This window comes from Oryx dammah, unplaced genomic scaffold (assembly GCF_014754425.2).
Source record: "Oryx dammah isolate SB20612 unplaced genomic scaffold, SCBI_Odam_1.1 HiC_scaffold_18, whole genome shotgun sequence".
Lineage (NCBI taxonomy): Eukaryota > Metazoa > Chordata > Mammalia > Artiodactyla > Bovidae > Oryx > Oryx dammah.
The window spans coordinates 101,312,678-101,340,305 of record NW_024070202.1 but is presented as its reverse complement, the minus strand read 5'-3'; the positions used below and the strand labels follow the sequence as shown (position 1 = coordinate 101,340,305).

At 41.2% G+C, this 27,628-nt stretch overlaps 1 protein-coding gene across 1 annotated transcript in view; it reads left to right on the top strand.

Moving 5' to 3' along the window:
* Positions 1 to 27,628, top strand: part of DGKI (diacylglycerol kinase iota) — a 344,361-nt gene that overhangs the window by 75,103 nt on the left and 241,630 nt on the right. The window contains exons 8-11 of the mRNA XM_040259956.1: positions 8,657 to 8,731; positions 9,242 to 9,340; positions 25,282 to 25,364; positions 27,263 to 27,323. Of these exons, the coding sequence (XP_040115890.1) occupies positions 8,657 to 8,731; positions 9,242 to 9,340; positions 25,282 to 25,364; positions 27,263 to 27,323 (318 nt within the window). The remainder of the gene's footprint in view (positions 1 to 8,656; positions 8,732 to 9,241; positions 9,341 to 25,281; positions 25,365 to 27,262; positions 27,324 to 27,628) is intronic.

The window sequence follows — 27,628 nt, the reverse complement described above, 5'->3', positions numbered from 1 at the left end:
TCTTTCAATTCTGGTTTCCTCTGTGTGTATGCCCAACAGTGGGATTGCTGGGTCATAAGGCATTTCTATTTGCAATTTTTTAAGGAATCTCCACACTGTTCTCCATAGTGGCTGTACTAGTTTGCATTCCCACCAACAGTGTAGGAGGGTTCCCTTCTCTCCACACCCTCTCCAGCATTTATTGCTTGCAGATTTTTGGATCGCAGACATTCTGACTGGTGTGAAGTGGTACCTCATTGTGGTTTTGATTTGCATTTCTCTAATAATGAGTGATGTTGAGCATCTTTTCATGTGTTTGTTAGCCATCCGTATGTCTTCTTTGGAGAAATGTCTATTTAGTTCTTTGGCCCATTTTTTTATTGGGTCGTTTATTTTTCTGGAATTGAGCTGCGGGAGTTGCTTGTATATTTTTGAGATTAGTTGTTTGTCAGTTGCTTCATTTGCTATTATTTTCTCCCATTCAGAAGGCTGTCTTTTCAGTTTGCTTATGTTTTCCTTTGTTGTGCAGAAGCTAAGCATCTTTTCTGACCATAATGCACTAAGATTAGATCTCAATTACAGGAGGAAACCTATTAAAAATTTCAACATATGGAGGCTGAACAACACGCTTCTGAATAACCAACAAATCACAGAAGAAATCAAAAAAGAAATCAAAATATGCATAGAAACTAATGAAAATGAAAACACAACAACCCAAAACCTGTGGGACACTATAAAAGCAGTGCTAAGAGGAAAGTTCATAGCAATACAGGCATACCTCAAGAAACAAGAAAAAAGTCAAATAAATAACCTAACTCTACACCTAAAGCAACTAGAAAAGGAAGAATTAGAGAACCCCAGAGTTAGCAGAAGGAAAGAAATCTTAAAAATTAGGGCAGAAATAAATGCAAAAGAAACAAAAGAGACCATAGCAAAAATCAACAAAGCCAAAAGCTGGCTCTTTGAAAGGATAAATAAAATTGACAGACCATTAGCCAGACTCATCAAGAAGCAAAGAGAGAAAAATCAAATCAATAAAATTAGAAATGAAAATGGAGAGATCACAACAGACAACACAGAAATACAAAGGATCATAAGAGACTACTATCAGCAATTATATGCCAATAAAATGGACAACCTGGAAGAAATGGACAAATTCTTAGAAAAATACAATTTTCCAAAACTAAACCAGGAAGAAATAGACAATCTTAACAGACCCATCACAAGCACGGAAATTGAAACTGTAATCAGAAATCTTCCAGCAAACAAAAGCCCAGGTCCAGACGGCTTCACAGCTGAATTCTACCAAAAATTTCGAGAAGAGTTAACACCTATCCTACTCAAACTCTTCCAGAAAATTGCAGAGGAAGGTAAACTTCCAAACTCATTCTATGAGGCCACCATCACCCTAATACCAAAACCTGACAAAGATACTACAAAAAAGGAAAACTACAGGCCAATATCACTGATGAACATAGATGCAAAAATCCTCAACAAAATTCTAGCAATCAGAATCCAACAACACATTAAAAAGATCGTACACCACGACCAAGTGGGCTTTATCCCAGGGATGCAAGGATTCTTCAACATCCGCAAATCAATCAATGTAATTCACCACATTAACAAATTGAAAAATAAAAACCATATGATTATCTCAATAGATGCAGAGAAGGCCTTTGACAAAATTCAACATCCATTTATGATAAAAACTCTCCAGAAAGCAGGAATAGAAGGAACATACCTCAATATAATAAAAGCTATATATGACAAACCCACAGCAAACATTATCCTCAATGGTGAAAAATTGAAAGCATTTCCCCTTAAGTCAGGAACAAGACAAGGGTGCCCACTTTCACCACTACTATTCAACATAGTTCTGGAAGTTTTAGCCACAGCAATCAGAGCAGAAAAAGAAATAAAAGGAATCCAAATTGGAAAAGAAGAAGTAAAACTCTCACTGTTTGCAGATGACATGATCCTCTACATAGAAAACACTAAAGACTCTACCAGAAAATTACTAGAGCTAATTAATGAATATAGTAAAGTTGCAGGATATAAAATCAACACACAGAAATCCCTTGCATTCGTATACACTAATAATGAGAAAGTAGAAGAAGAAATTAAGGAAACAATTCCATTCACCATTGCAACAAAAAGAATAAAATACTTAGGAATATACCTACCTAAAGAAACTAAAGACCTATATACAGAAAACTTTAAAACACTGATGAAAGAAATCAAAGAGGACACTAATAGATGGAGAAATATACCATGCTCATGGATCGGAAGAATCAATATAGTGAAAATGAGTATATTACCCAAAGCAATTTACAAATTCAATGCAATCCCTATCAAGATACCGGCGATATTTTTCACAGAACTAGAACAAATAATTTCAAGATTTGTATGGAAATACAAAAAACCACGAATAGCCAAAGCAATCTTGAGAAAGAAGGATGGAACTGGAGGAATCAATTTGCCTGACTTCAGGCTCTACTACAAAGCCACAGTCATCAAGACAGTATGGTATTGGCACAAAGACAGACATATAGATCAATGGAACAAAATAGAAAGCCCAGAGATAAATCCACATACATATGGACACCTTATCTTTGACAAAGGAGCCAAGAATATACAATGGAGTAAAGACAATCTCTTTAACAAGTGGTGCTGGGAAAACTGGTCAACCACTTGTAAAAGAATGAAGCTAGATCACTTTCTAACACCGCACACAAAGATAAACTCAAAATGGATTAAAGATCTAAATGTAAGACCAGAAACTATAAAACTGTTAGAGGAGAACATAGGCAAAACACTCTCTGACATAAACCACAGCAGGATCTTCTACGATCCACCTCCCAGAATTCTGGAAATAAAAGCAAAAATAAACAAATGGGATCTAATTAAAATTAAAAGCTTCTGCACAACAAGGGAAATCTTTTTTTAAAAAAGGAAAATTTGGAAAGTAGATGGAAAACAGCAGATAAAATGCTTTCTGAGCATTTAGAGTTTCATGTATTTTCCACCTGTACCCTATATTTCTATGGTTTCCCACTGGGGCCTCCCTGATGGCTCAGTGAGTAAAGAGTCTGCCTGTAATGCAGGAGCTACAGGAGACACAGGTTCGATTCCTGGGTCAGGAACGACCCCCTGGAGAAGGAAATGGCAACCCTCTCTAGTATTCTTGCCTGGAAAATCCCATGGACAGAGGAGCCTGGTGGGCTACAGTCCAAAGGGTTGCAAAGAGGCAGACACGCTGAGCACAAGCACCTACCTACCTGTTTTTCTGACACTGCTTAATGATAATAACAGAGAAGAGCCTTAATTGAATTAAATAACTTTAATTAACCACATTCGAAGATGCTGTTACCTGTGGCAGGAGGTCCAAAGATGAATCAGATGTTCATTTGATGTCCACAAAGAGTGTACTTCCCAGGGAGGAAAATAGACACAACAGTCTAAATCATTGGTTGGAGTCTTTGTGAATTTGATTCTGGAGAGGAATTCAGCCACAAGTAAATCTTTAATATTGGGTTAGCCAAAAAATTTGTTCAAGATTTTTCCCTAACGTCTTATGGAAAAACACAAATGAGCTTTTTGGCTAACCCCACTGAAAGAGTAGTTTTCAGATGTCTGGGGAGGGATATCTATTTGACTGGAGGTGAAAGGAAGGGGCCAGAGAGTTGGGTTGCATCAGCCCTGGTTACTGAGACGCATACACATCTAAGGCGCAAAGGGGTAAATGCCACCTAAGATGTAGAAACACGGTGGAGACCTGAAGCAAAACTGAGCTGCCTCAGTCATGGAGAACAGTCTAGGCTCAGTGGAAAATCTGGCCTGTGTGCTTGGTCTTGAAGGATGTGGGCCACATCCCTGGCAAGAGGGATGAGGAAGGGTGATGTGAGCCAATAGGATCTAACTGAGAACAGCAGTGAAGATGGGTCATGAGATAAAGTCGGCTTTATTTGTGATGTTTGAGTCTAAATAAATGGCTCTAGAGAAGAATAAAGGAAATTTACTGGAGTGTATTATGGTCTGAAAAAGTAGGTTGTAAAGAGATGGGATTAAACCATATATTTTCATTCGCTGTGGAAAGACAGCGGATTCTGAGTGGATAATGACTCTGTGACCAGCTGTGGAGTTGGGCTCTGTGTGAAAGCTTGCTGGATGATTTGCTAGGTTTCATCACCAAATTACTTGGTGAGACCTGGAAGTGAAAAGATGATGGAAGGTAGATAACTGAAAGGAGTTAAAATGAAAAAAAAAAAAAAATTTTTAGTGACCAAGCCTCAATCAGTTAATATAAAGTCCAAGTTATATTTGAAGTTACAAATGTCAGTGTTTGTCCTCTGGACTGAAAATGTTAGAGCATAATGCTTTGGATGAATGAATTAAAGATATTCAAATACTAGTCCAGGAGCTGATGGAGCAAGACTCATGTGGCATGAACTTTTTGTGAGGTCAGATTTGTGGGGGGACCCTAGAGGTGTGTGTTTTTAATAAATAACATTGTTCTCTACTTAATGCTTCAAAATTTGGCTTTTCTATTAGAAAAATCTTAGGGAAAAGTCTATATTAATACATATATATTTGATTCCTTTTAAACTGCTGTGGATATTTTATAGTTGATTTAAGTAAATTCCCTCCCAATGGATATCTATATTATTTCTAATGGTCTGTTTATAAAAATGTCACAATCAACTCCTACCTAGCCTTGTATGGGCTTTCTCCATGCTAGTCCTTATTCCTTATGATTGGATTATCTTAAAATGCTAGGGCTCCCGTGGTATGTACATACATGGAATGACCAACAATCTCCCTCGATGCCCAATGCCAAAGACTTCCTTTGGTCAATCTAAATGTCACACTTGCTGTGTGAAACAAGTTGCTGTGATTTGGCCAAATATGCCTGAGAAGCTGCTGAGACCCTGTCCTTAACTTTTGGAGTAAGTTTTCCTGATTCTTCCGCTTGCCTGTCCTTATAACAACCATTGCTGCAATGCTAAAGCTGGAGCAGGGCAGAGTGAGAATATCCTTTCATAGACAAAGTCCATGGAGCGCCCTCTTGTTATCCATCAGAGTTCTGTCCAGCGTGTGAATGGAGGAAGACTTCATCTGGTGTGATGAAGTGAGATACAGTATCTTTAGACCTGTTATTATAATTGATCCTTTGTGATCCTGTCACCTGAGGAAATCCCAAGAGTTAATAAGAGTAGTAAGTTGGGGTTCATTCACAGTGGAATGATTCACCCGTAGGATTTCATAACAGCCCAGGAAGGCGTCATAACTGTGATAAAGATTGTGTTGATAGGATTATTTTTGTGGCAAGGCCATCCTGTGCCACAATACCTGAGACAAGAAAACAAAAATCCTTTATCTTAGGAATTTCACAAAAGAGTGGGCACAGAATGTACAGGGGTGAATGCTGTTGGAATCAGAAGAATGTAAAACTCCAGACAAGAGCACTACGTTTTGCTGTTTGGACAGTTGAACTTGTAGAGCGAACCCTTTGCATCACTGAGTTAGCTGCTTTTGATAACAGTGCTGCTTTGTTTTAGAACCCAGAAAAAGTATTAAAGGTTTCTTGGCTGTTTTGTCAACAATTCTAGATAATAACGTCTTGGTATAATTTTTTCATTCTTGGGAACCATGTTTATTTAACTCTCACAAGACTGACCAGGCAGAGTAAGTGATACTGTGGATTAGCAAGGCTTGAAGACTTGTCTTGGCCAAAACACAGCCTGAATCTGCCTTCGCATCCATCTGTTCCTCACTGAATTAAGCTGCCTTCTAAAAGAAGTGATGTCCTGAGACAGAGATACATGTTTACACAAGGACAGAAAGAAGCCTGGGGAACTTGGAGGTGTGGAGTTCCATAATGCTTATCGTTTGCTCTTTGACCATCTGTAGGGAGGTAAGCTTACTCAGAGCTCACGTACAAGCGTCCAGGTACTGTAAGTCAACCACTGTGCTTGAGCTTTCCCCCTTCTTGTTCTGTGAGATGAAGGCCTCAGGTGCGTGTGGCTTGGTGAGGTTTGGAAGCATTTGCATCTGTGTTTAAAACGAAGGCCATTTTTGTCTGTCTGTTCCCTATGAGAGCTGAGTCCCCTGCCTACTCCTTTTTCAGACATGCAGCCTTATTTTGGTATGTTTTTCTAACCCTCTTCTCAAACACACTTGATCAGCAGGATCACTGAAGAACTGCGATTTCTGTGATCAAGCAAGTTGAGGAAACAGTCTCTCAACTTGGTTAATGTGCCCTGTCTCTTGGAGTTTAATTATTGAGTCCTGTCCAGAGCCGAGGCCCATAGTATGTTCCTGTAAGTGTTGGTGTCCCACATTGCTCTTGGCACTAAATCAATGAAAATGAAAGAAATTAGGAAACAGTCACCACTTCCTAAGGACCCTTTTTGAAATCAGGGAAGACTCAGTGAGTGTTGTGAATTATAAAAATACTGACTTATTATTTCCACAATGATATGGGTGCCTACTGTGTGCCAGGCATTGGTGCTGGGGATATATAGCCATCAGAGGCAACTAATAACATTGATCAAAGTGTTTCTCACGGGATGGATACCAGGTTAACTACTTTACATGCATTTTTTTTTCATTTAAACTCCACAACTGTCCTTTGAGGTAGGTATTATCACCTTCATTTGAAAATTAAGAAACTTAATTCAAAAGTTTGACTTGGCCAAGGTTATGGAGCTAGTAACAGGGAGGTTCAGAATTCAGTCTGTCAAATCCCACACCCCACACTTCTTACCTCAGTGATTGGCTTTACTATATGCAGTACATACAGCTCCTCATTCTATCTTTTGCACTTCAGACAGAGGTTCTGAATTCTGGCTACACTAGAATTCCCCAGGAGGTTTTATTATTTTATTTTATTCTATTCCATCCTGTCGTAATCTATTCTATTCTGGGGAGCTTTTAAAAAGTATCTTTGCCTGGGCTTCACCCTAAACAAATTAAATAAGAATATTTGTTGGGGCCCAGGTACCAACACTCAAAGCATCATGAATTGCCATTAAGTAATAGACACTGCTTCTGCCAATCTAATAGTTTTCAGCACTCTACTTGGAATATTTGACTGATTAAGCCTTTAAAAGTTCCGAGTAATTGTTCTTCCCTTTTAATAAAATTGGAAGTAGTCAAAATATAGCAAATACTCAAAGAATGCAGAAGTTTCCCAAAGAGGCACATGATAATAGATCCATTTAAAGAGGAATTTGGAAACTTGGAGATCTATTTGCAGGAGAAATATAGTCTAAAGTGAGTGATGAAAAATCACCTGGCATCGTGAACACCCATGAACTTCTGGATTTCTTTTCTGGTGAGATTCAGAAAACCTGAAGACTGTTTTAATCTGATGGGGGAAGAAAACCTTGGGACAAATGGTGGTTCAAGAAAGTTTCCTTCATCCTTGGTGAGCACAGGCCACAATTCAACTTTTTTTTTTCTTGGTCCAAATGCAAATAAAATAAAAGCTAAATAGTTTCAGTCTTACTAACTTGGATGTGTTCATATATGATGTACTCTAGACTAAAAGGTTTATTTTGAATGTTCTAAGAAAAAATACAATGTTGAAAAATAGATATCTAAGTTTCTTCAAGCTGTTTGAAAACATTTAATTGCTCAAACAATGCATGTGTCTATACTTATGTAAACTTTTAAGTTAAATTTTGTATTTCAGGCTTTCAACACTTTGTAAAACATCTATGTCATGGTAGTAATAGCTTGCCTTTATGAAGATGGCCATCTAATTAATTATTGACGCTCCACTAATTAAATCTGATTTTGCCTTGCCTTCAGCCAGGGAGCTGTGACTGTTCCCAGAAAGAGGTTCTTCTCAAAGCATCTGTATCAAATATTGAGTAAATAGCTGAAATAATCAAGAGTTGTGGTCCATACATTCCCTAGAAAGAAAAAGACAGGGAAAGTAAATTTGGGGTCCCTGTGTTTCAAGTTGGATGCACTTCTGTGAGAAGAAGAAGAACAAGGTTGCCAAGGGAGGGAGGACTTTTTTAAACCAGTGGGTCCTTAGCCAGGAAAAGGAAGAGCAGTGACTGCCACTCTACTATCATAAGTAACTTGACTCTCTGCATTTTGAAAACCAAGCCATTAATGCTGATAGACGACTTGGATCATAACATTTTGGTGGGGTTGAGTCATTTTATATGAACAGGTCATCTCCTATAAAAAGTAAACAGAGGGGGAAAGAAAGAAAAAGAAAAAAGAAAAACGTGAAAAATGGCCTCCTTTTTTACATTTCCACATAGGTGATCTCCATACGAGGAGATGAACTTCTTGAACTTGGTTGGGCGGGAGACGGACCTGGTTGGGCGGGAGACTGGAGCCCCTCAGAGAATTTGGGATTCTTCCATTTTTACTGGGAGGGTTGGCAGGTATAACATGTGTTGTTATGTGAGTCCATGAGAGCCTCCAGGGTTCTAACTCCCTGCCTCTCCGTGGGGTGGGGAGTCAGTCGCTCACTCTCCAGCACGCGACTGGGTTCTGTGTGTGGCTTCCCCATGAGCAGTGGCTTGGAAGTGTCAAAGCATGAGAAGCATGCCCTGCCGAACAGCATGCGCCGCCGTCGCCTTCTCCATGGTCCTGCATGGGCGCGCTCGCGGCCCATCGCCTGCCGGCTCAGGGTTCCCTTCTTTCCCTGCAGAACTCCCTGAAGGCGTCCAATCGGAAGAAGAAGAGAACAAGCTTTAAAAGAAAAGCCAGCAAAAGAGGAACCGAAGTAAGTGCTTGAGGGTGATGGTCCAGGGAAATCCACCTTCCTCTCCACCATCTCCCCCATCTGACTCGACCTGGCCCGAGCTCCTTTTGCTGATGTACTCCCGCCACTCTCCTTTACCATACCCTAACCACACTGGGATTCTGCCTGTTCCTTTAAAATATACACATGAAACCTCTTGCCACTTGAGAGTCAGAGCTTTTGCTTTTGTCTGTGGAAGTATTATCCCAAAGATGATGAAGATGAGAGCTAGAATGTATCTAGTGCACTTCAAGCCTATAGAGCAAAAAACAGATCATGGCTAAATTCTTGGGGGCAAGTTATAGTTTGAGACACTTTCTCATGTTGAGTGAGCCCTGTGAAACAAGATGCAGTGTATTTTGGGGGATATGTTGATTTGGGGGGATGGGGTGGGGAGTGGCAGTGGTTCTAGAAATATCTCACTTTCATTCCTTTGGGGCTGCTTTTCAAGTCGTGGACATATGTCTCAATAGTGCTGCTTTCTTTCTTTAGCAGGAAAACAAAGGTCGTCCTTTTGTGATAAAACCCATCTCTTCTCCACTCATGAAACCTTTGCTTGTGTTCGTAAACCCCAAGAGTGGAGGCAACCAGGTAAGTGGATTTTCATGAGTTTCACTTGGAAGTTTCAACACTTTCTTGAAAATACATTTCCTGACACCCAGTAAAATAGCGCTATGTGGGACTCCTAGCATTGGAAGACAGCCAGTTTCTCCAGTAAGGCACAGCTTTACACTTGACGGGGCCAGGCGAAACCTCGAGGTTCTAGGATTTATCCCTCTGCTTCCACGTCAAGCTTCACTAGAGGTGTCAAAAACCGAATTGCTAACATTTTACTTACAGATTCTCAAGAAAGTTCATGCTACAAACTCTCAGTGTTTCAGCTTTCTTAACTCTTACAGTTAGGAAGCCCTTCATGAGCTTGTGTGTTTGAGTTAGTCGCTCAGTCATGTTCAACTCTTTGTAACCCCATGGACTGTAGCCCACAGGCTCCTCTGTCCATGGAATTCTCCAGGCAAGAATACTGGAGTGGGTAGCGGTTCCCTTCTCCAGGGGATCTTCTTGACCCAGGGATCGAACCTGGGTCTTCTGCATTGCAGGCAGATTCTTTACCATCTGAACCACCACCTGTGTTTCTTTCTGCTGTAATTGAGACTCAACTACTTTTCCCCTGTCTTCAGAGGAAAGAGAGAATAATGATTTATTATCCATGATGATCATAAACATCAGACACCACCAAGGCTACCAAAAATACATCACCTTTCACAGGTTTCATTTGGTCTTTGCCCAAGTCCTATAGAATGATTAATATCAACCTCATTTGAGGATAATGAATAGCCTTAGAGAAGTAAAATTTAATAACATGTTTAATGTACATAGCTCTTTAAAGGATAGAAATTGTTCTAGAATCCAGGTCTTTGTCTCCTCATCTAATTCTCATCCCACTCTCTGAGGCTTCTTATCAATACTCCTCTGTGGGTTCTGGTTTTGCTGTGACTTTTATGCCAGTTTGGATGATATTTCCTGTGTCCACTAAGTGCACATTTTACATTTTGACACAAGATTCCCTGAAGTATCACGCTAAGCAACTTAAAGATTTAAAACTGTTTTAGTCACCTCGTATAAGTAGGAAAATCATAGAATTAAGATTGACCCAAGATAATGCTTGTTCTTATTAGTAAAGTTAATGGGTATTTTCCAGATCACATTAATTATAGTAAAGCTTCTCATTTAAAGAAATATTATCCCCCTTTCCTTTCTTCAAAATTATTATTATTTTTATTTATGCATTTACTTAGTTTTTGGCTGTGCTGGGTCTTCATTGCTGCACGTGGGCTTTCTCTAGTTGCAGCACGTGGGGGCTACTCTCTAGTTGCTGTAAGCTTCTCATTGCGGTGGCTTCTCTTGTAGACCATGGGCTCTAGGGTGCAGGCTCAGTGGTTGTGACAGGTGTTAGTTGCCCCGTGGCATGTGGGATCTTCCCAGACCAGGGACCAAACAGGTGTCTCCAGCATTGCAAGGTGGATTCTTAACATGGGACCACCAGGGAAACCTCCAAATTATTTTTCTTTTTTAAAGTCTTTTTTTTTTAAATGTGGGCCATTTTTAAAGTCTTTATTGAATTCGTTGGGGCTTCCCAGGTGACGCAGTGGTAAAGAATTCCTGCCAGTGCAGGAAATAGAGGAGACTCAGGTTTGATCCCTGGGTTGGAAAGATCCCCTTCGAGCTGGAAATGGCAACCTGCTCCAGGATTTTTGCCTGGAAAATTCCGTGGACAGAGGAGCCTGGTGGGCTACAGTTCATGAGGTTGCAAGGAGTTGGACAAGACTGACTGACCGAGCATATTGAATTTGTTACGATATAGCTTCTGTGGTTTATGTTCTGTCTTTTTTTGGGCCATGAGGCATGTGGTATCTTAGCTCCCTGACCCGGAATCCAACTCATGCCCCCTGAATTGAGAGGCAATGTCTTAACCACTGGACTGCCAGGGAAGTCCCCCCAAATGCTTAATATTAATTTTTCTGTTAAAAGTCTATATTAACATTGTAGAGAATAGGGAAAAGAAATGTTGTAAGTAGAGAATTTATTTTTAAATCCTACTCTTTTGATTTACTGAGTGATGATCTTCATGTTGTAATGATGGTGATCCTAAAACTACCTCTTGAGAAATTCTTGGGAGTGAAGTTCAGTTTGCTCTGAATCTTACTCCCTCTCTAGGTCTAGTCTTTCCATAGCCTAACTAGGGTTGAGGGTGTGGTTGGGAACCATGGAACACAGCACAGTTATTTAATGTAAATGACTCCATGATTTTGGCCACCTGAGCTCCACATGCTAATTAATGTCAGGTACATTTTATCTTAAGAGTCTATGTAAAATGCATTAATTAAATTCTTATAAGTTTTTCCTTTAAGGCATTTAGAAAATTGTAGATGATCTCTGCTTTGGAGGATGAGGCAGTCCAGTTAAGATACATCCTGTTCCTGTTTCAATCTCTGTATAAATTATTAAAGACAGGGCCTTCAGAGATGATCTAAGATTGTTTCTTCTTTCACTAAATAGAAAACAGCTCAAGGAAGCAGAAGTGAATTTTCTAAGGATATTGTGTTTGTTAATGACACAAAAGGGGCGAATGGGAAAAAGAATCTGAGCAACATTAAGGAGATGTGAATTCTCAATTGAGTGGATCAGACCACAAGTGCTGTGAAATTTCAGAGGCAAGCAGTCACTTGGGAGTGATAAGGAAATGGTGTCAGGGAAGTGGCTAAACCAGAAGATGGACACCACTTAGTTGTGCAGAGGAAACTAGGGTCGTGCCCTCTTCTTCCTCTCTCTTGCGTCACATTCCTGTTCGTCCTTTACTGCTCAGTAGCACCTTTCTGAACAGTTGCTCAAAACTAACTGGCTTGCTGACTGTGCTCCTGAAGGCCATGGCACACGTGTGTACTATGTAAATTGCAGCATTAAGCCCTCTGCTGTGTATACGATGTGTGTCTGTTCCAAAGAGACACAGGCTTTGTTAATGCCAGGGGCTGCCCCTCTGAACCTATGATTTCTAGTGCACAGTGCACAGGAATGAACTATAATTGTTTAACCAGCAGTATGTGTAGAAGGTGGGATGTTGTAATGAAAGTGATTCATTTTGAGCACAATATAATGGGTAAAGCATAAATATTAAGTTATTAGAAATGTGATTAAAGATAAGAAAGAACTTGTGGAGCAGTGTCTTAAATCCTGGCTGAGGATTTTGGATTTATATTAAAAATTTTGTTTTTTGCTATTTAAAGATTTTTTTTTTAGTTTTGAAAAAAATTTTTTTAAATAAAGGAGTAATATGATGGCAGATTAATTAGGCACATTGAGAATACATATGTCAGGAGGCTATTCATTAGCATAAATTAGAGGACCTTGTTGTTTATCCATTCTATATAAAATAGTTTGCATTTACTAATCCCAAACTCCTAGTCTTTCCCTCAACAACAAGGTCCTACTGTATAGCACAAGGAACTATATTCAACATCCAGTGATGAAGCATAATGGAAAAAAATATGAAAAATAATATATATATTATATATGTATATCTGAGTTACTGTGCTGTAGAGCAGAATGAACACAACATTGTAAGTCAAATATGCTTTAATAAAATTTTTTAAAAATTGGATGGAGAGCACAATGGATGGACCAGTGAATAGATGGGTAGACCTATGGGCTAAAGGATGGATCTGTGGATGAATGAATGGGCATGTGGATGAATAGATGGGCATGGGGATGAATGGGATACTTAAAGGGAAGTAAGGCATCAAGATTTTCCAGCTGATTATCTGGAAAGTGGCTTTGTTATCAATGGATTTTCAGGGAAGGGAAGAATTATTTTGGGAAAGATGTCGAAATGTGTTTGAAGAATTTCAGATCACAGTGAGGTATTCAGGTTTTAAAACTGGCCTGTTATTAGAAGCAAAAAGCTTCATGACTTTGCTGTCACTTGAGGCACTTTGGCTTATGAATTGCCCTAATGAGGTCACCTCCAGAGTACCTAGGATTCTCAGAAATGTGACTAAGCAAATCAAAATGAATAGTGCGTAACTTTAAACTCCTGTGTATTTCCTCTGTAAAGTAGAATTCTTTTTTTAAAAAATATTTATTTATTTGGCTCTGCCGGGTCCAGCTGTGGCGCAGGGGTTTTCATTCTTCGCTGCGGCGTGTGGGATCTTTTGTGGGAGAGTGCAGGATCCTTTCTTTTAGGATCCTTTTTTAGATCCTTTTAAAGCAGCTTGTAAGATCTAGTTCCCCCATCAGGGATGCAACCCAGGCCCTCCCCCCACCCCCCTACATTAGGAGCTTGGAGTCCAGACACAGGACCACCAGGAAAGTCCCTCAAATTCTTTACTAAACATGATAAATACAAAGAACCTTGTTTCTAAGCACAACATGAAATGTTGAGAAAGCTGTAGAGAAATCCAAACACCCGTCTATAATTAGAACCTTTCAACCTGACCTCCATATACTTATGGTTCCTTCTTCAGTGTTAGGATGGTACACCTCTAACCACCCCCCACTCTCAGCTGTGGTGAGCAGGGCAGAGTCATGGTCAGGGGTGACCTAACTCCTCTTTTAGGTCTAGCTGTGGTCATACCGTGCCCTTCACACTGCACACGAATCAGCTTCAGGATGGGGGCAGTCAGAGAATGAAGTAAACCACCCCACTTGCAAAATGGAATCCGAGGAACGGAGGTTCTTATTCCTCAGCTCCCTTGACTCTCTGACCCAAATGAGCCACAGTTGAGACCAAGAGGCAGAGAAGAACAGAGGGTGGCAGTGAAAGCAGGTTATCCTCAGGAAGGAGGAAGGGGGAAGGATGTGCGTGTGCTTTCTGACCTGGGGTTTCTCCTTGGGGGGCGTTCTGTGCTCAAACCTGACGTGATGTGATGTTCTTCGAGAAGGCGGCCATTCACGTTTATTTGCCTTAGAGACGAGTTGAGATTAGTGACATGACCTCTGTGTGTGTTTGACATTCTCAGACAGCCTTTGAAATGCCATTCATCAGAATCTTTATCTGGAAATTTTCAGTTTGGGGAAAATTCAGGAAATTTCATCCTGACGTTAGGTTCAGTCCAGGGAATTTCTATCTAATGTGTGCCTCTTACTCTCCCCTCTTATAGTCCAGTAGTTTTCAAATTTCTGTGTAACTGAAACCCATGGAAACACTTGTTAGACATATTCTACCCTATAAAATCTGGTGCTGTGTGTCTGGGGTGAGGCCCAGGAATGCCACTGGTAAGCATCGCAGATTCTGACATCAGTCTTCTGTGGAACTCATTTAGGGACACATCATCAGAGTCCTGTCAGGGTTTCTGAGATTACCTGGGCCTTGTGTGAGGAGCACAGCAGGTGAGAATTTATTGGAGATGAAGGTTTATTTTTTTGTTTGAAAAATAGTGTCTCAGTTTGTCCTTATTGTCTTCAAGGAGGCTCATCTCTTAGCCCAGAGAAGTGTTTCTCAACTCCCACTGCCTTTAAAGACCCCAGCAGCCTTTAAAGACAGTGATGTGCACTCCACTCCATGCTAAGACCTGTGAGTACAGGGTGCTTTAACTGGTCTGAGCTCCTAGATGATTTTCTTGTCTAGCAAGTGTTAAGAATCATGGCCTTTTTTCTTCTTAAGCTTCTATGTGCATGAGTCACCTGGGGATCCTGTTAAAATGCAGATTCTGATTCAGTGAGTCGGGGCGCCTCTGCAATCCTGCTTTTCTGACAAGCTTCCTGGTGCCACCATGGCTGCAGCTCAGAGACCGCACTGATTCTCAGGAGTTTACAGCAATTAGTAGAGAAATGGGGCTTCCTTTTTCTAAAGAATCCTGCCCGTGCAGGAGATGCAAGACACGTGAGTTCGATCCCTGGCTCGGGAAGATCTCCTGGACTCTGTTTTTTGATTGTTAAATCAGGGCTTTTGCCTTTTAAGAATTGATTTGTCTTGCTCATCGGGGTCTAGATATAAAGTACTCCCCCCACCCCTTTCTGTTCTTGAAGGTTAGGCTTCAGACTTAGACACACACACACACAACCTTAAATATCTATTCTTCAAATAACTAGACTACATCGCCATCTGCCGGCAAGTAAAATGCCTATAGCTCTTTTTTTTTTTCTTCAGTATTTTTTCAGAAAATTTCCAACACTTGGCAAGAAGATACTGAGCTGAACATGGGGGCGGTTTTTATTTCTTATTTTTTAAACAATGACTTCTTTTAAACAGATGTGTTTGTGTGTTAGTCGCTTGGTCTTGTCCGACTCTTTGCAGCCCCATGACTGCAGCCCACCAGGCTCCTCCGTCCATGGAATTCTCCAGGCAAGAATACTGGACTTGACTGCCATTCCCTTCCCCAGGGGATCTTCCTGACCCAGGGGTCAAACCCGGGCCTCCCGCATCGCAGGCAGATTCTTTACCGTCTGAGCCACTAGAGAAGCCTCCTTTAAACAGGTGCTTCACAGTAATTGTCTCTTTTTCTACCCCTTCAGGTAGACACATGCTGGGTGTTCTGCAAAGCTTTGGAGGCTGGGGGTATGGCTGTTATTGGTGGGATGTGAGCTATGGGAGGGAGCATTCACTAGAGTCAGGGGTTGCGATGTCAACTTTAGTGTCGTCTCCTGCAGAAAAGAAAAATAAACTTTACTCCGGTGTGATCCCCTCCTCAGTGTGGAAACCTTAGGGCTCGAGAAAGGGCCCGACTGCTCATGCGTATCTCTGCTTTAATTTCAACACTTAATGTTTTTTTGGATGCCCCTGACTCAGTAGCACGTTTGTGCCTGAGTCTTATGGGCCTTTCTGATGCCTCTCAATGCTTCCTGCTTTCCCCCTGGGTCTCCTTCACAAATTTCATCTTCAGTGACATAGAGTATACATGCATGGTTAGGCAGATGTCTTTCTTTTAATTGAGCTGTAGGTGATTTATAATATGATATTGGTTTCAGGTGTCCAACATAGTGATTCAATGTTCTTGTAGGTTAGGCTTCATTTCAAGTTTTCCTAGAATATAGGCTTTATTTCTTGTAAGCAGGGGATCTGACCACTAGTTATTCTAGCCAGGCAATCCTTAAGAGTCAAGGGTCCATCCTTGGGTGCTTACACTGTTTGGTGTGAAATCCCAGGGTTCAGGCATGGCATGAGTTGGGCCCTTGGATGGGAGTTCCCAGGGAGCTTATCAGCAGGTTATAGGAGGAAAGGATGTTCAGTCTGTGGACAGTCTCATATTGACCAAGTTCGCGCCCCTATCCGTGGGCAGGCTTTCCCACATCAGGGACACCTGTCCTGACTCAGGCCAGGGAAAGTCAACCCAAGTAGGAGGAAAGAGGAGACAAGAAGAAGTAACTTCAAATCCGAATCCCCAAACTACTTCTAAATACTGAACAAACAACCTCAAAGAAGATGTTGTTTTCTACTGTGCCCAACCTAAGCATAAATCAAAAACCATTATTATTATTATTGTTTGAGTTATAGTTGATCTACACTATCGTGTGTCTAGTGTACAGTGAAGTGATGCAGTATGTGCATACTTTTTTCTATTATGGCTTACCAAAGGATGTAGAGTAATAGTTCCCTGTGCTTTCCAGTAGGATATTATTGTTTACCTATTTTATATAATACTTTGTTTACTGACTATGCCAAAGCCTTTGACTGTGTGGATCACAATAAACTGTGGAAAATTCTGAAAGAGATGGGAATACCAGACCACCTGACCTGCCTCTTGAGAAACCTATATGCAGGTCAGGAGGCAACAGTTAGAACTGGACATGGCACAACAGACTGGTTCCAAATAGGAAAAGGAGTACGTCAAGGCTGTATATCGTCACCCTGCTTATTTAGCTTATATGCAGAGTACATCATGAGAAACTCTGGGCTGGAAGAAGCATAAGCTGGAATCAAGATTGCGGGGAGAAAAATCAATAACCTCAGATATGCAGATGACACCACCCTTATGGCAGAAAGTGAAGAGGAACTCAAAAGCCTCTTGATGAAAGTGAAAGAGGAGAGTGAAAAAATTGGCTTAAAGCTCAACAGTCAGAAAACTAAGGTCATGGCATCTGGTCCCATCACTTCATGGGAAATAGATGGGAAAACAGTGGAAACAGTGTCAGACTTTATTTTGGGGGGCTCCAAAATCACTGCAGATGGTGATTGCAGCCATGAAATTAAAAGACACTTACTCCTCAGAAGGAAAGTTACGACCAACCTAGATAGCATAGTGAAAAGCAGAGGCGTTACGTTGCCAACAAAGGCCCGTCTAGTCAAGGCTATGGTTTTTCCAATGGTCATGTATGGATGTGAGAGTTGGACTGTGAAGAAAGCTGAGCACCGAAGAGTTGATGCTTTTGAACTGTGGTGTTGGAGAAGACTCTTGAGAGTCCCTTGGACTGCAAGGAGATCCAACCAGTCCATTCTAAAGGAGATCAGTCCTGGTTGTTCTTTGGAAGGACTGATGCTAAAGCTGAAACTCCAGTACTTTGGCCACCTCATGCGAAGAGTTGACTCATTGGAAAAGACTCTGATGCTGGGAGGGATTGAGGGCAGGAGGAGAAGGGGATGACACAGGATGAGATGGCTGGATGGCATCACCGACTCAATGGATGTGAGTCTGAGTGAACTCCGGGAAATGGTGATGAACAGGGAGGCCTGGCGTGCTGTTATTCATGGGGTCACAAAGAGTCGGACACGACTGAGCAACTGAACTGAACTGTATCTGCTAACCCCAAACTCCTAATGTGTCCCCTGCCCCCTTTCCCCTTTAGTAACCATAAGTTTGTTTTCTATGTCTGTGAGTTTCTGTTTTGTAAATAAGTTCATTTGTATTACAGTTTTAGATTCCACATCTAAGTGTTATCACATGATATTTGTCTTTGACTTACTTCACTTAATATGATAATCTCTAGTTCCATCCCTGTTGCTGCAAATGACCTTATTTATGGATGAGTAATATTCTATTGTGTGTATACACACACACACACACACACATACACACACACACACGTATGCATTTATTCAGAAAACGAAGATCATGGCATCTGGTCCCATCACTTCATGGCAAATAGATGGAGAAACAGTGAAAACAGTGGCTGACTTTATTTGGGGGGGCTCCAAAATCACTACAGATGGTGATTGCAGCCATGAAACTAAAAGACACCTACTCCTTGGAAGGAAAGTTATAACCAACCTAGACAGCATATTGAAAAGCAGAGACATTACTTTGTCAACAAAGTTCTGTCTAGTCAAGGCTATGGTTTTTCCAGTAGTCATGTATGGATGTGAGAGTTGGACTATAAAGAAAGCTGAGTGCCAAAGAATTGATGCTTTTGAACTGTGGTGTTGGAGAAGACTCTTGAGAGTCCCTTGGACTGCAAGGAGATCCAACCAGTCCATCCTAAAGGAGATCAGTCCTGGGTATTCATTGGAAGGACTGATGTTGAAGCTGAAACTCCAATATTTTGGCCACCTGATGTGAAGAGCTGACTCATTTGAAAAGACCCTGATGCTGGGAAAGATTGAAGGCAGGAGGAGAAGGGGATGGCAGAGGATGAGATCGTTAGATGGCATCACCGACTCAATGGACATGAGTTTGGGTGGACTCTGGGAGTTGGTGATGGACAGGGAGGCCTGGCGTGCTGCGCTTCATGGGGTCGCAGGGAGTTGGACATGACTGAGCGACTGAACTGAACTGATGTATATAAAACATCTCTCTTATTCATTTATCTGTGATGGAATTTAGGTTGCTTCTATGTCTTGGCTATTGTGAATAGTATTGCTATGAACATTGGTGTCTTTATATATTTTCAAATTAAACCTTTCTCTGGGTATGTGCCTAGGAATACAACTGCTGTATCATATGGTAGCTCTATTTTTAGTTTTCTGAGGAAGCTTCATACTATTGTTCATAGTGGCTGCACTGATATACATTCTCACCAACAGTGTAGGAGGGTTCCCTTTTCTCTACATTCTCTCCAGCAGTTATTGTTTGTAGACTTTTTGATGATCTTTCTGACCATTGAGGAGATAACCTCATTGTGGTTTTGATTTACAGTTATTTAATAATTAGTGATGTTGCGTGTTGCGTGTCTTTTGTGTGCCATTTCCAAAGACCCCACCTTCATGTTGAGTGTGAATTTTAGAGAACAGACATCAGTGTATACCACAAACCAAGCCATCTAGCCCCTTTCATAGGGCCTGGATGTCTAGCTCCTTAGTCTGTAGTTATACTGATGTATCAAAATGTAAGTCCTATTCTCCTGATTCAAGAACTTTAGGGACTCTCATTTCCTGCAAAACAAAGCCCAAGCTCCATAGCTTATATCAGTGGTCTCCAACCTCAATGGCACCAGGGACTGGTTTCGTGAAAGACAATTTCTCCTTGGACTGTGGGGTGGTGGGGTTGGAGATGGTTTCAGGATGATTCAAGTGCATTACATTTATTGTGCACTTTATCTCAATTATTATTATGTGTGATATATAATGAAATATTTATATAACTCACCATAATACATAATCAGTGGGAGCCCTGAGCTTATTTTCCTTCAACTAGATAGTTGAGCTCAGGCGGTAATAGGAGTGATGGGAAGCAACTATAAATACAGATGAAACTTCCCTCGCCCACCTGCTACTCATCTCCTGCTTTGCTGCCTGGTTCCTGACAGGCTGTGGACAGGTGGTCCATGGCCTGGGAGTTGGGGACCCCTGGTCTATATTTCATCTCCCACCACCTCGGCCTTATGGTCCAAAGACTGAAAGGAATATAGTTTTTCCGTGATACGTCTTGCTGCTTCACATGGGTTGTGCCTAAAACATTTCTGTCTACTTCATCTAAAAACAAATGGTTAACTCTACTCATCTTTTAAGACCAAGTTCAAGTATCATATATAGGACGCCTTCGTCCAGTCCCCACAGCTGGGCTTTGAGTATCTCCACTGGCCACGCATGCATTTCAGTTGGCATCTTCAACATAGCACTGACCATCTTTAGTGAGTGACTTTATTTTGTGTTGAGCTCCTGGGTGCGCACATGGGTACCAGTTAGGAGCCTAACGGAGGTTTATTGCATAAATCAGGTATTCCTTTGGGATTGTTTGGGTTAAGAGATTTCTTCACCTCTTCCTCCTGCTGTTAGATTTTCCTCAGATGTTTCTTATGGACAGTTCTTTCCATGATCTAGAAAATATTTCCGTGATATAAACCAAGGCTTGCTTAGTAGCATAGGCCATTTAGCCTTACATGAGAATTTCAGTGCTTGATGTGCTGCTGTTTGAACTGACCCATTCTTAGTTGATTCTTTTTACCCCCAAATTACTATATTCAATGAATAATTCAGAGAATTCCCTTTTGAAACAAGAATCTTCTCTGTCTTGCCCATCTCCTGATTCCCTTACCTAAAACTGTACCTGGCCCTTAGTAGGTGAGTGGATGAATACTGCTTGTTTCTACCTAGAGAAGTGTATCTATTTTCTTGAAAGTTGTTCTATGATGCCCCATTCTGTTTCCTGACACCTAGAGCTGGCAGGAACAATGTTTTGCCATTCCATAGGAATATCCAATCTCACAATATCTTAAAAAATATTGAGGTATTACAGCTACAACTTTATGTATGAGAATACTCTTCAGAGTGTATTAGAATTGATGTATAATAGCCCTTTTTTTTTTAATTTAGAGAAAACTAAAAAAAAAACCTCTTGCCCATAAATTCAGGTTTTGCAAGGCATATAGCATGTGTTGACACTGAGAGTATTTGGAACTTACTAGTGAATTGTGTAAATGAAGGAGTAGACTTACTCTTGTCTGAGAAAGAAAGAAATCACCCTTTTCCTGCTGAGTTAGTACTTGTCCACCCATTCAGTTCAATTGAATAAATTGTATCTATTAAAGCCCTAAAGTAGCTCATCCTAGAGGTAACAGCAGAATTAATAGAACTGACTTGAATGTGTACCTGGCTTCTTTTCTTTACCCACCAAGATTAATTTAATACAGTGCAATGGGCGTTATTCAGACACTGGCCATTTTCGCAAACAAATGTATTTTAGAAAGGTTACTGAAGAGTTGACTCATTGGAAAAGACTCTGATGCTGGGAGGGATTGGGGGCAGAAGGAGACGGGGACGACAGAGGATGAGATGGCTGGATGGCATCACTGACTCAATGGACGTGGGTTTGGGTAAACTCTGGGAGTTGGTGATGGACAGGGAGGCCTGGCGTGCTGCGATTCATGGGGTCGCAAAGAGTCGGACACGACTGAGTGACTGAACTGAACTGAGCTGAAGGTAAACACTTAAGGGCAGCCTTGCGTGTTTATGCCAGTGACCCCTGCTCAGAGCCAGAGCACCTCATTCCAGTAGATTCCAGTGTCAGTGGCACCTCCTAGAAGCATGGGGTGCAAAATTTACCAGCCTTAAAAAATAATCCTTCTTCAAAAGGATAACTGTAGACAGGGGTTCTGCCTTACACAGAATGAGCAAAACCAAAACAGTGTGGACACCCAAACCTTTTAGAGAAATTTGAAGACTGAAAAAAAGCCTTCTCAGTGTTTCTTATTTGTATTTTTGAAAGGTGTGAATTACCTAGTATTATATGTGTAAGAGAAGCTGAAGTTGAAATGCACACTCTACCAGAGCCAAAGGTGACAGGAAGGGAGTAATTACCATTGACAATGCACATTGCCCTAGGAATCTAAAAGTGAGAATCTAATTTTCTAGCAAGTCAGTTGGAAGTTTTTAATAAGCCAATTGGTCATTCAAATGACTCTGGTGTTACCTATGAAACATAAAAGATAACCTGAAATAATCCCAGTTGACTTGATACCAAGGCCTGGTATGGAAAGGAGAGAGCAGTCTAGTACTTAGTTGCCATTATGTATCGAAACCCATGTTTGAATTTTATAGGAAGGGAAGCATGTCATTTGGTGAAACTGAAGGATTGGGTTAGTTGTAATAATTAAGGATAGAGTGTTATTCCTAAATTTATAGCAAGCGCATGATAAAGCAGAACTTTTAAATTAGAGGTTTGGATGAGATGCGGAACAAAAGACCTACAATGGCCTCTGCAACAACTGGCATAACAATGTGATAATTATAAACTACATTTTAGCCCTCACACCCTCAAGTGTAATTTAATGAATAGATTAACAAGGAGCAAAAAGGAAAGGGACTAACATGTACAAAGGCCTATTTTGTGCCATGTACTGTGCTGGATATGTAACTATTACTGATTCATTTAATTCTCGTAATCACCCTGGGAAGCAGACATGACCGTATTTTACATGCTGAATTTCTACAAGATTATAAATGTTCACAGTAACCCAGTTAGAACATCCAAGTTAGCTCTGACTCAAATATCATTCTATTTCTACTATAATAGGATGACTCTCCGGAGAAGGCAATGGCACCCCACTCCAGTACTCTTGCCTGAAAAATCCTATGAATGAAGGAGCCTGGTAGGCTGCAGTCCATGGGGTCGCTAAGAGTCGGATACGACTGAGCGACTTCCCTTTCACTTTTCACTTTCATGCATTGGAGAAGGAAATGGCAACCCACTCCAGTATTCTTGCCTGGAGAATCCCAGAGACGGGGGAGCTTGGTGGGCTTCCGTCTATGGGGTCACACAGAGTCGGACACGACTGAAGTGACTTAGCAGTAGCAGTAGCAGGATGACTCTCAAATACAAAATCAGAGAAGGCAACGGCACCCCACTCCAGTACTCTTGCCTGGAAAGTCCCATGGACGGAGGAGCCTGCTGGGCTGCAGTCTGTGGGGTCGCAAAGAGTCGGATACGACTGAGTGACTTCCCTTTCACTTTGCACTTTCATGCATTGGAGAAGGAAATGGCAGCCCACTCCAGTGTTCTTGCCTGGAGAATCCCAGGGACGGGGGAGCCTGGTGGGCTGCTGTCTATGGGGTCGCACAGAGTCGGACATGACTGAAGCGACTTAGCAGCAGCAGCAGCAGCAAATACAGAATATAGGGATACAAACAGGAATATTTTTAAGAAAGAGAGATTATGATAGCTAGTTAAGGGACTATAATTAGAAGCAACAGATGCTGCTCAACCAATCAAATATTATTTGCTGTGGTTGAGGGTGATCTAAAGTGAAGCACCCTACTCAATTTTAAACCTCTTTTGATACTGCCTAACCTCTTGGACCAGAGAAGGCAATGGCACCCCACTCCAGTACTCTTGCCTGGAAAGTCCCATGGACGGAGGAGCCTGGTAGGCTGCAGTCCATGGGGTTGCCAAGAGTTGGACATGACTGAGTGACTTCACTTTCACTTTTCACTTTCATGCATTGGAGAAGGAAATGGCAACCCACTCCAGTGTTCTTGCCTGGAGAATCCCAGGGACAGTGGAACCTGGTAGGCTGCGATCTATGGGGTCGCTCAAAGTAGGACATGACTGAAGCAACTTAGCAGCAGCAGCAGCAGCAGCAGCAGCAACTTCTTGGACTGCAAGGAGATCCAACCAGTCCATCCTAAAGGAGATCAGTCCTGGGTGTTCATTGGAAGGACTGATGCTAAAGCTGAAACTCCAATACTTTGGTGACCTCATGGGAAGAGTTGACACATTGGAAAAGACCCTGATGCTGGGAGGGATTGGGGGCAGGAGGAGAAGGGGACGACAGAGGATGAGATGGCTGGATGGCATCACCGACTCGATGGACATGAGTTTGTGTAAACTCTGGGAGTTGGTGATGGACAGGGAGGCCTGGTGTGCTGCGATTCATGGGGTCGCAAAGAGTCAGACACGACTGAGCAACTGAACTGAATGTAAAAATTATTCTTTTATTGTTTTGCTCAATTCACTTTAAGAAATGACCTCTAGAAGTGCCTTGTATTTGCCATGATGACAGCTCTATAAATGTTGCAATTACTCAAGACACTCCAGAAATGGTTTTGAGAAATAGACACAGGTATAGACATGGAAATTGAAAAATGTCAAAGTAAGATTTGAAAACACCATATATTATAAATAATGGGGAGCATGAGATACTTTTGCTGTGGTTAAAAACATTTATTTCAAGAAAATTATATTTAGTTAATACTGTCCATATTTCATATTATGCAAAGACACTAGTAATCTGCACAATAAAATAAAAATTAGTGTTAAATTGTGTAAGTTGACTAACTTTCCTATGAGGATTTTCATGAATTAAATAATGATGACAAAAGCTAATAGGGCTCAATCATTAAGCACTTACTGCATGCCATCCACACTGTATTTAATCTTTGCAACAAGTCTGTGAAGGGCTCCCCAGGTGGTGCTAGTGGTAAAGAACTCTCCTGCCAGTGCAGGAGATGTAAGGGACACAGGATGGATCCCTGGGTTAGAAAGATCTCCTGGAGGAGGAAATGGCAACCCACTCCAGTATTCTTGCCTGGAGAATCCCATGGACAGAGGAGCCTGGTGGGCTATGGTCCATAGAGTCACAAAGAATTGGACACGACTGAAGTGACTTAGCACACAGCACATTGTGAAGTAGACATTTTTATATCTGCATTGAGAGCTGAGCTTAATTAAATTAGAGAAATTATTCAGAGTTACATAAGTTAACAGCATGTATGTAAGCATTCTACCTATGTATGCTGCTGCTGCTGCTAAGTCTCTTCAGTCGTGTCCGACTCCGTGTGACCCCATAGACGGCAGCCCACCAGGCCCCTCCGTCCCTGGGATTCTCCAGGCAAGAACACTGGAGTGGGTTGCCATTTCCTTCTCCAATGCATGAAAGTGAAAAGTGAAAGGGAAGTCACTCAGTCGTGTCTGACTCTTGGCGACCCCATGGACTGCAGCCCAGAAGGCTCCTCCATCCATGGGATTTTCCAGGCAAGAGGACTGGAGTGGGGTGCCATTGCCTTCTCCGCTACCTATGTATAGAGATGGCCAAAGCCCATGACTTTTAACTACTAGTCTATACGGTTTGATATTATTTTTCAGAACAGGATTTGAATTTTTATTCTTTAAATGAGGAGCTAATATTTGGAAGCCTCCACCTCTTATTGTCTTTTGTTGTTGTTGTTGCAGGGAACCAAAGTCCTGCAGATGTTCATGTGGTACCTGAATCCACGGCAAGTCTTTGACCTTTCTCAGGAAGGACCGAAAGACGCGTAAGTCTGGAAATACCCTCTGTGGTTCATAGCGCTTTAGGCAAGTGAGAAGATCTCTCTGTTTTGGGGTCCTGCTGTTTTATTTGATTACATCGTGAAGCATTCTCTGTCTTTCATCTACTTGCTCACCTCTACTACTCTCCCTTTAAAACTTCACCTGATGTTTCCCCTCTTCCCTGGCTAAATTTCATTCAACACATATCCTGTGTGTTACTAACTGCTAGTGTTTGTTGCTTAGACACATGTAACTGTGAATAAGGGACAAGTCTGGACTGAGAAAGGATCTATCCTTTTTCTACTTCTGCATGTATGGCTTTGGAGATGTACCTTAACAGGAACAAGTGTTTCTTTGTGGAGAATGGCCATGATCTGTTTATGAATGTGTTTGTTTATTTGATTTAGAGATTTTATGTATATATATATGTGTGTGTGTGTGTATATATATATATATATATATATATGCATGCATGACCACTTGTGAAATGAGTGAATTGATTATACCTGTAGATTCCATAGAAGAGTGGGAGAGACATTCTAGTTCCTGTTTAATTCCTTGTTTGAGCCTCTCAGAAATTTCATTCTCTATTTTTTGTTGAAAGGGGTGAAAAATAAAGTCTGCTTGTAGGTTACATGTATCTCATATCTTCCTTTTGGTGGAAGGGTGTATGGTAGGAAAGAGCCAGGGATGTTTCTGCTGTTGTCTGGTTCCCTTTTGAAAACCCATCTAATACGATAGTTCAGATTTCATATGTTAAACCTTAGAGCTAAAGAGATAATAATTACTTTTCAATAAGTAATATCAGAGGCAAAGAAGTACTCAGATAATTTCTGAGAATTTATCAGATAATTTCTAGAAAATAATATTCCTCTATGAAATGGATAAATTATATATTTTAAGCATGCAGGAGAACATTAATTATGAAAATTAGTTTCTGTTGTCATTCTTCTAATCTATGAACTTCTTTGCCACTAGAGTTTGCTATAAGACTTCTATTTTTTTTTTCTGCATTCAGATGTATTAAATCAAATCTACTATCCTGGGTTTTGCCCTTTTATGTTTACTTTCCTTAAGATTTTATCATTTTCAGTTAGACTTTAGGTGGATAACTTCATAGATCACCATAAAGAATATGGCAAGACAGGAACTGTTTTCAGAAAAAATGTCATTTGATGTAAATAAGGTGATTTTTCTGGAATAGAGCCATTAGAATCTTCACTTCAGCAGACGGTTTCGTAGCCGAAGTGTCATTACATTTTCTTCAGCGACAACAGGAAAGATCTATTTTCAAGGAGACAAAATAAACTTCGGTACATCTTCCCTCTTTGGGCTGAGAAGTATAAATGGAGGTTTTAGTATTAGCAAGTGAGTGGAATTGTGGGTGCAGTTGTAATAATGCTAGTAGGGTGTCCCTCTCTCTGAAGAAGGTTTTCTAGGGTTAAAAGTGGGAAGTACAAGTCTGAAAAATAAACAGGTCTAAGGAAAGCTAATCAAATATAAGGAAGAGACTTATAAGGACTGTTGATTAATGATGGTTTTCTTTGAGAAAGGAGGACGAGAATGACTGGAAAGAAAAAGAAGGAAGTTGACACTAATGAGGAAAATAATGTGAGTTGACACATTAATAGAAGTTATGCGAAATAAGCGCCAGGGTGTTCCAATACCGGCTACTTAAAAATGGTGTTGGGTGCCAACCTCTCATCTGATTGTTGGAGTCAGTCCTCTTGTGATCACTCAGATTGAGTCACTTTGTAACTAGTTTTGAAGGTATTACCATCCTCATGATTATACATTCTCTTCACCTGCCCGCTCCCCCTCTTTGGTGCTGTGTGTTGGAATAATGCTCTCTGCGTGGCCAGGGATAGGCTCTTTTGTTAACTTTTTCCTGTTTCCTCCACAGGCTTGAGTTGTATAGGAAGGTACCGAACCTGCGGATTCTGGCCTGTGGTGGGGATGGAACGGTAGGTCCTTGAAAGAGAATCCGGTTCTCTTCCTTGTTTCTTCTGTCTGCCATTTGTTCTCCTGAAAACATGTGTCTTTCTCCATTCCCACCTCACAGTCTTTCCAGTCCCCTAAACAGGGGTCCCCGACCTCTGGGATCTAATACCCGATGATCTGAGGTGGAACTGGTATAATAAGAAGTAAAGTGCACAGTAGGTGTAATGCACTTGAACCATCCTCCCCCGACCCTGGTCCATGGAAAAATTATCTTCCATGCAACCAGTTCCTGGTGCCAAAAGGTTGGGGACCACTGCCCTAAAGCATT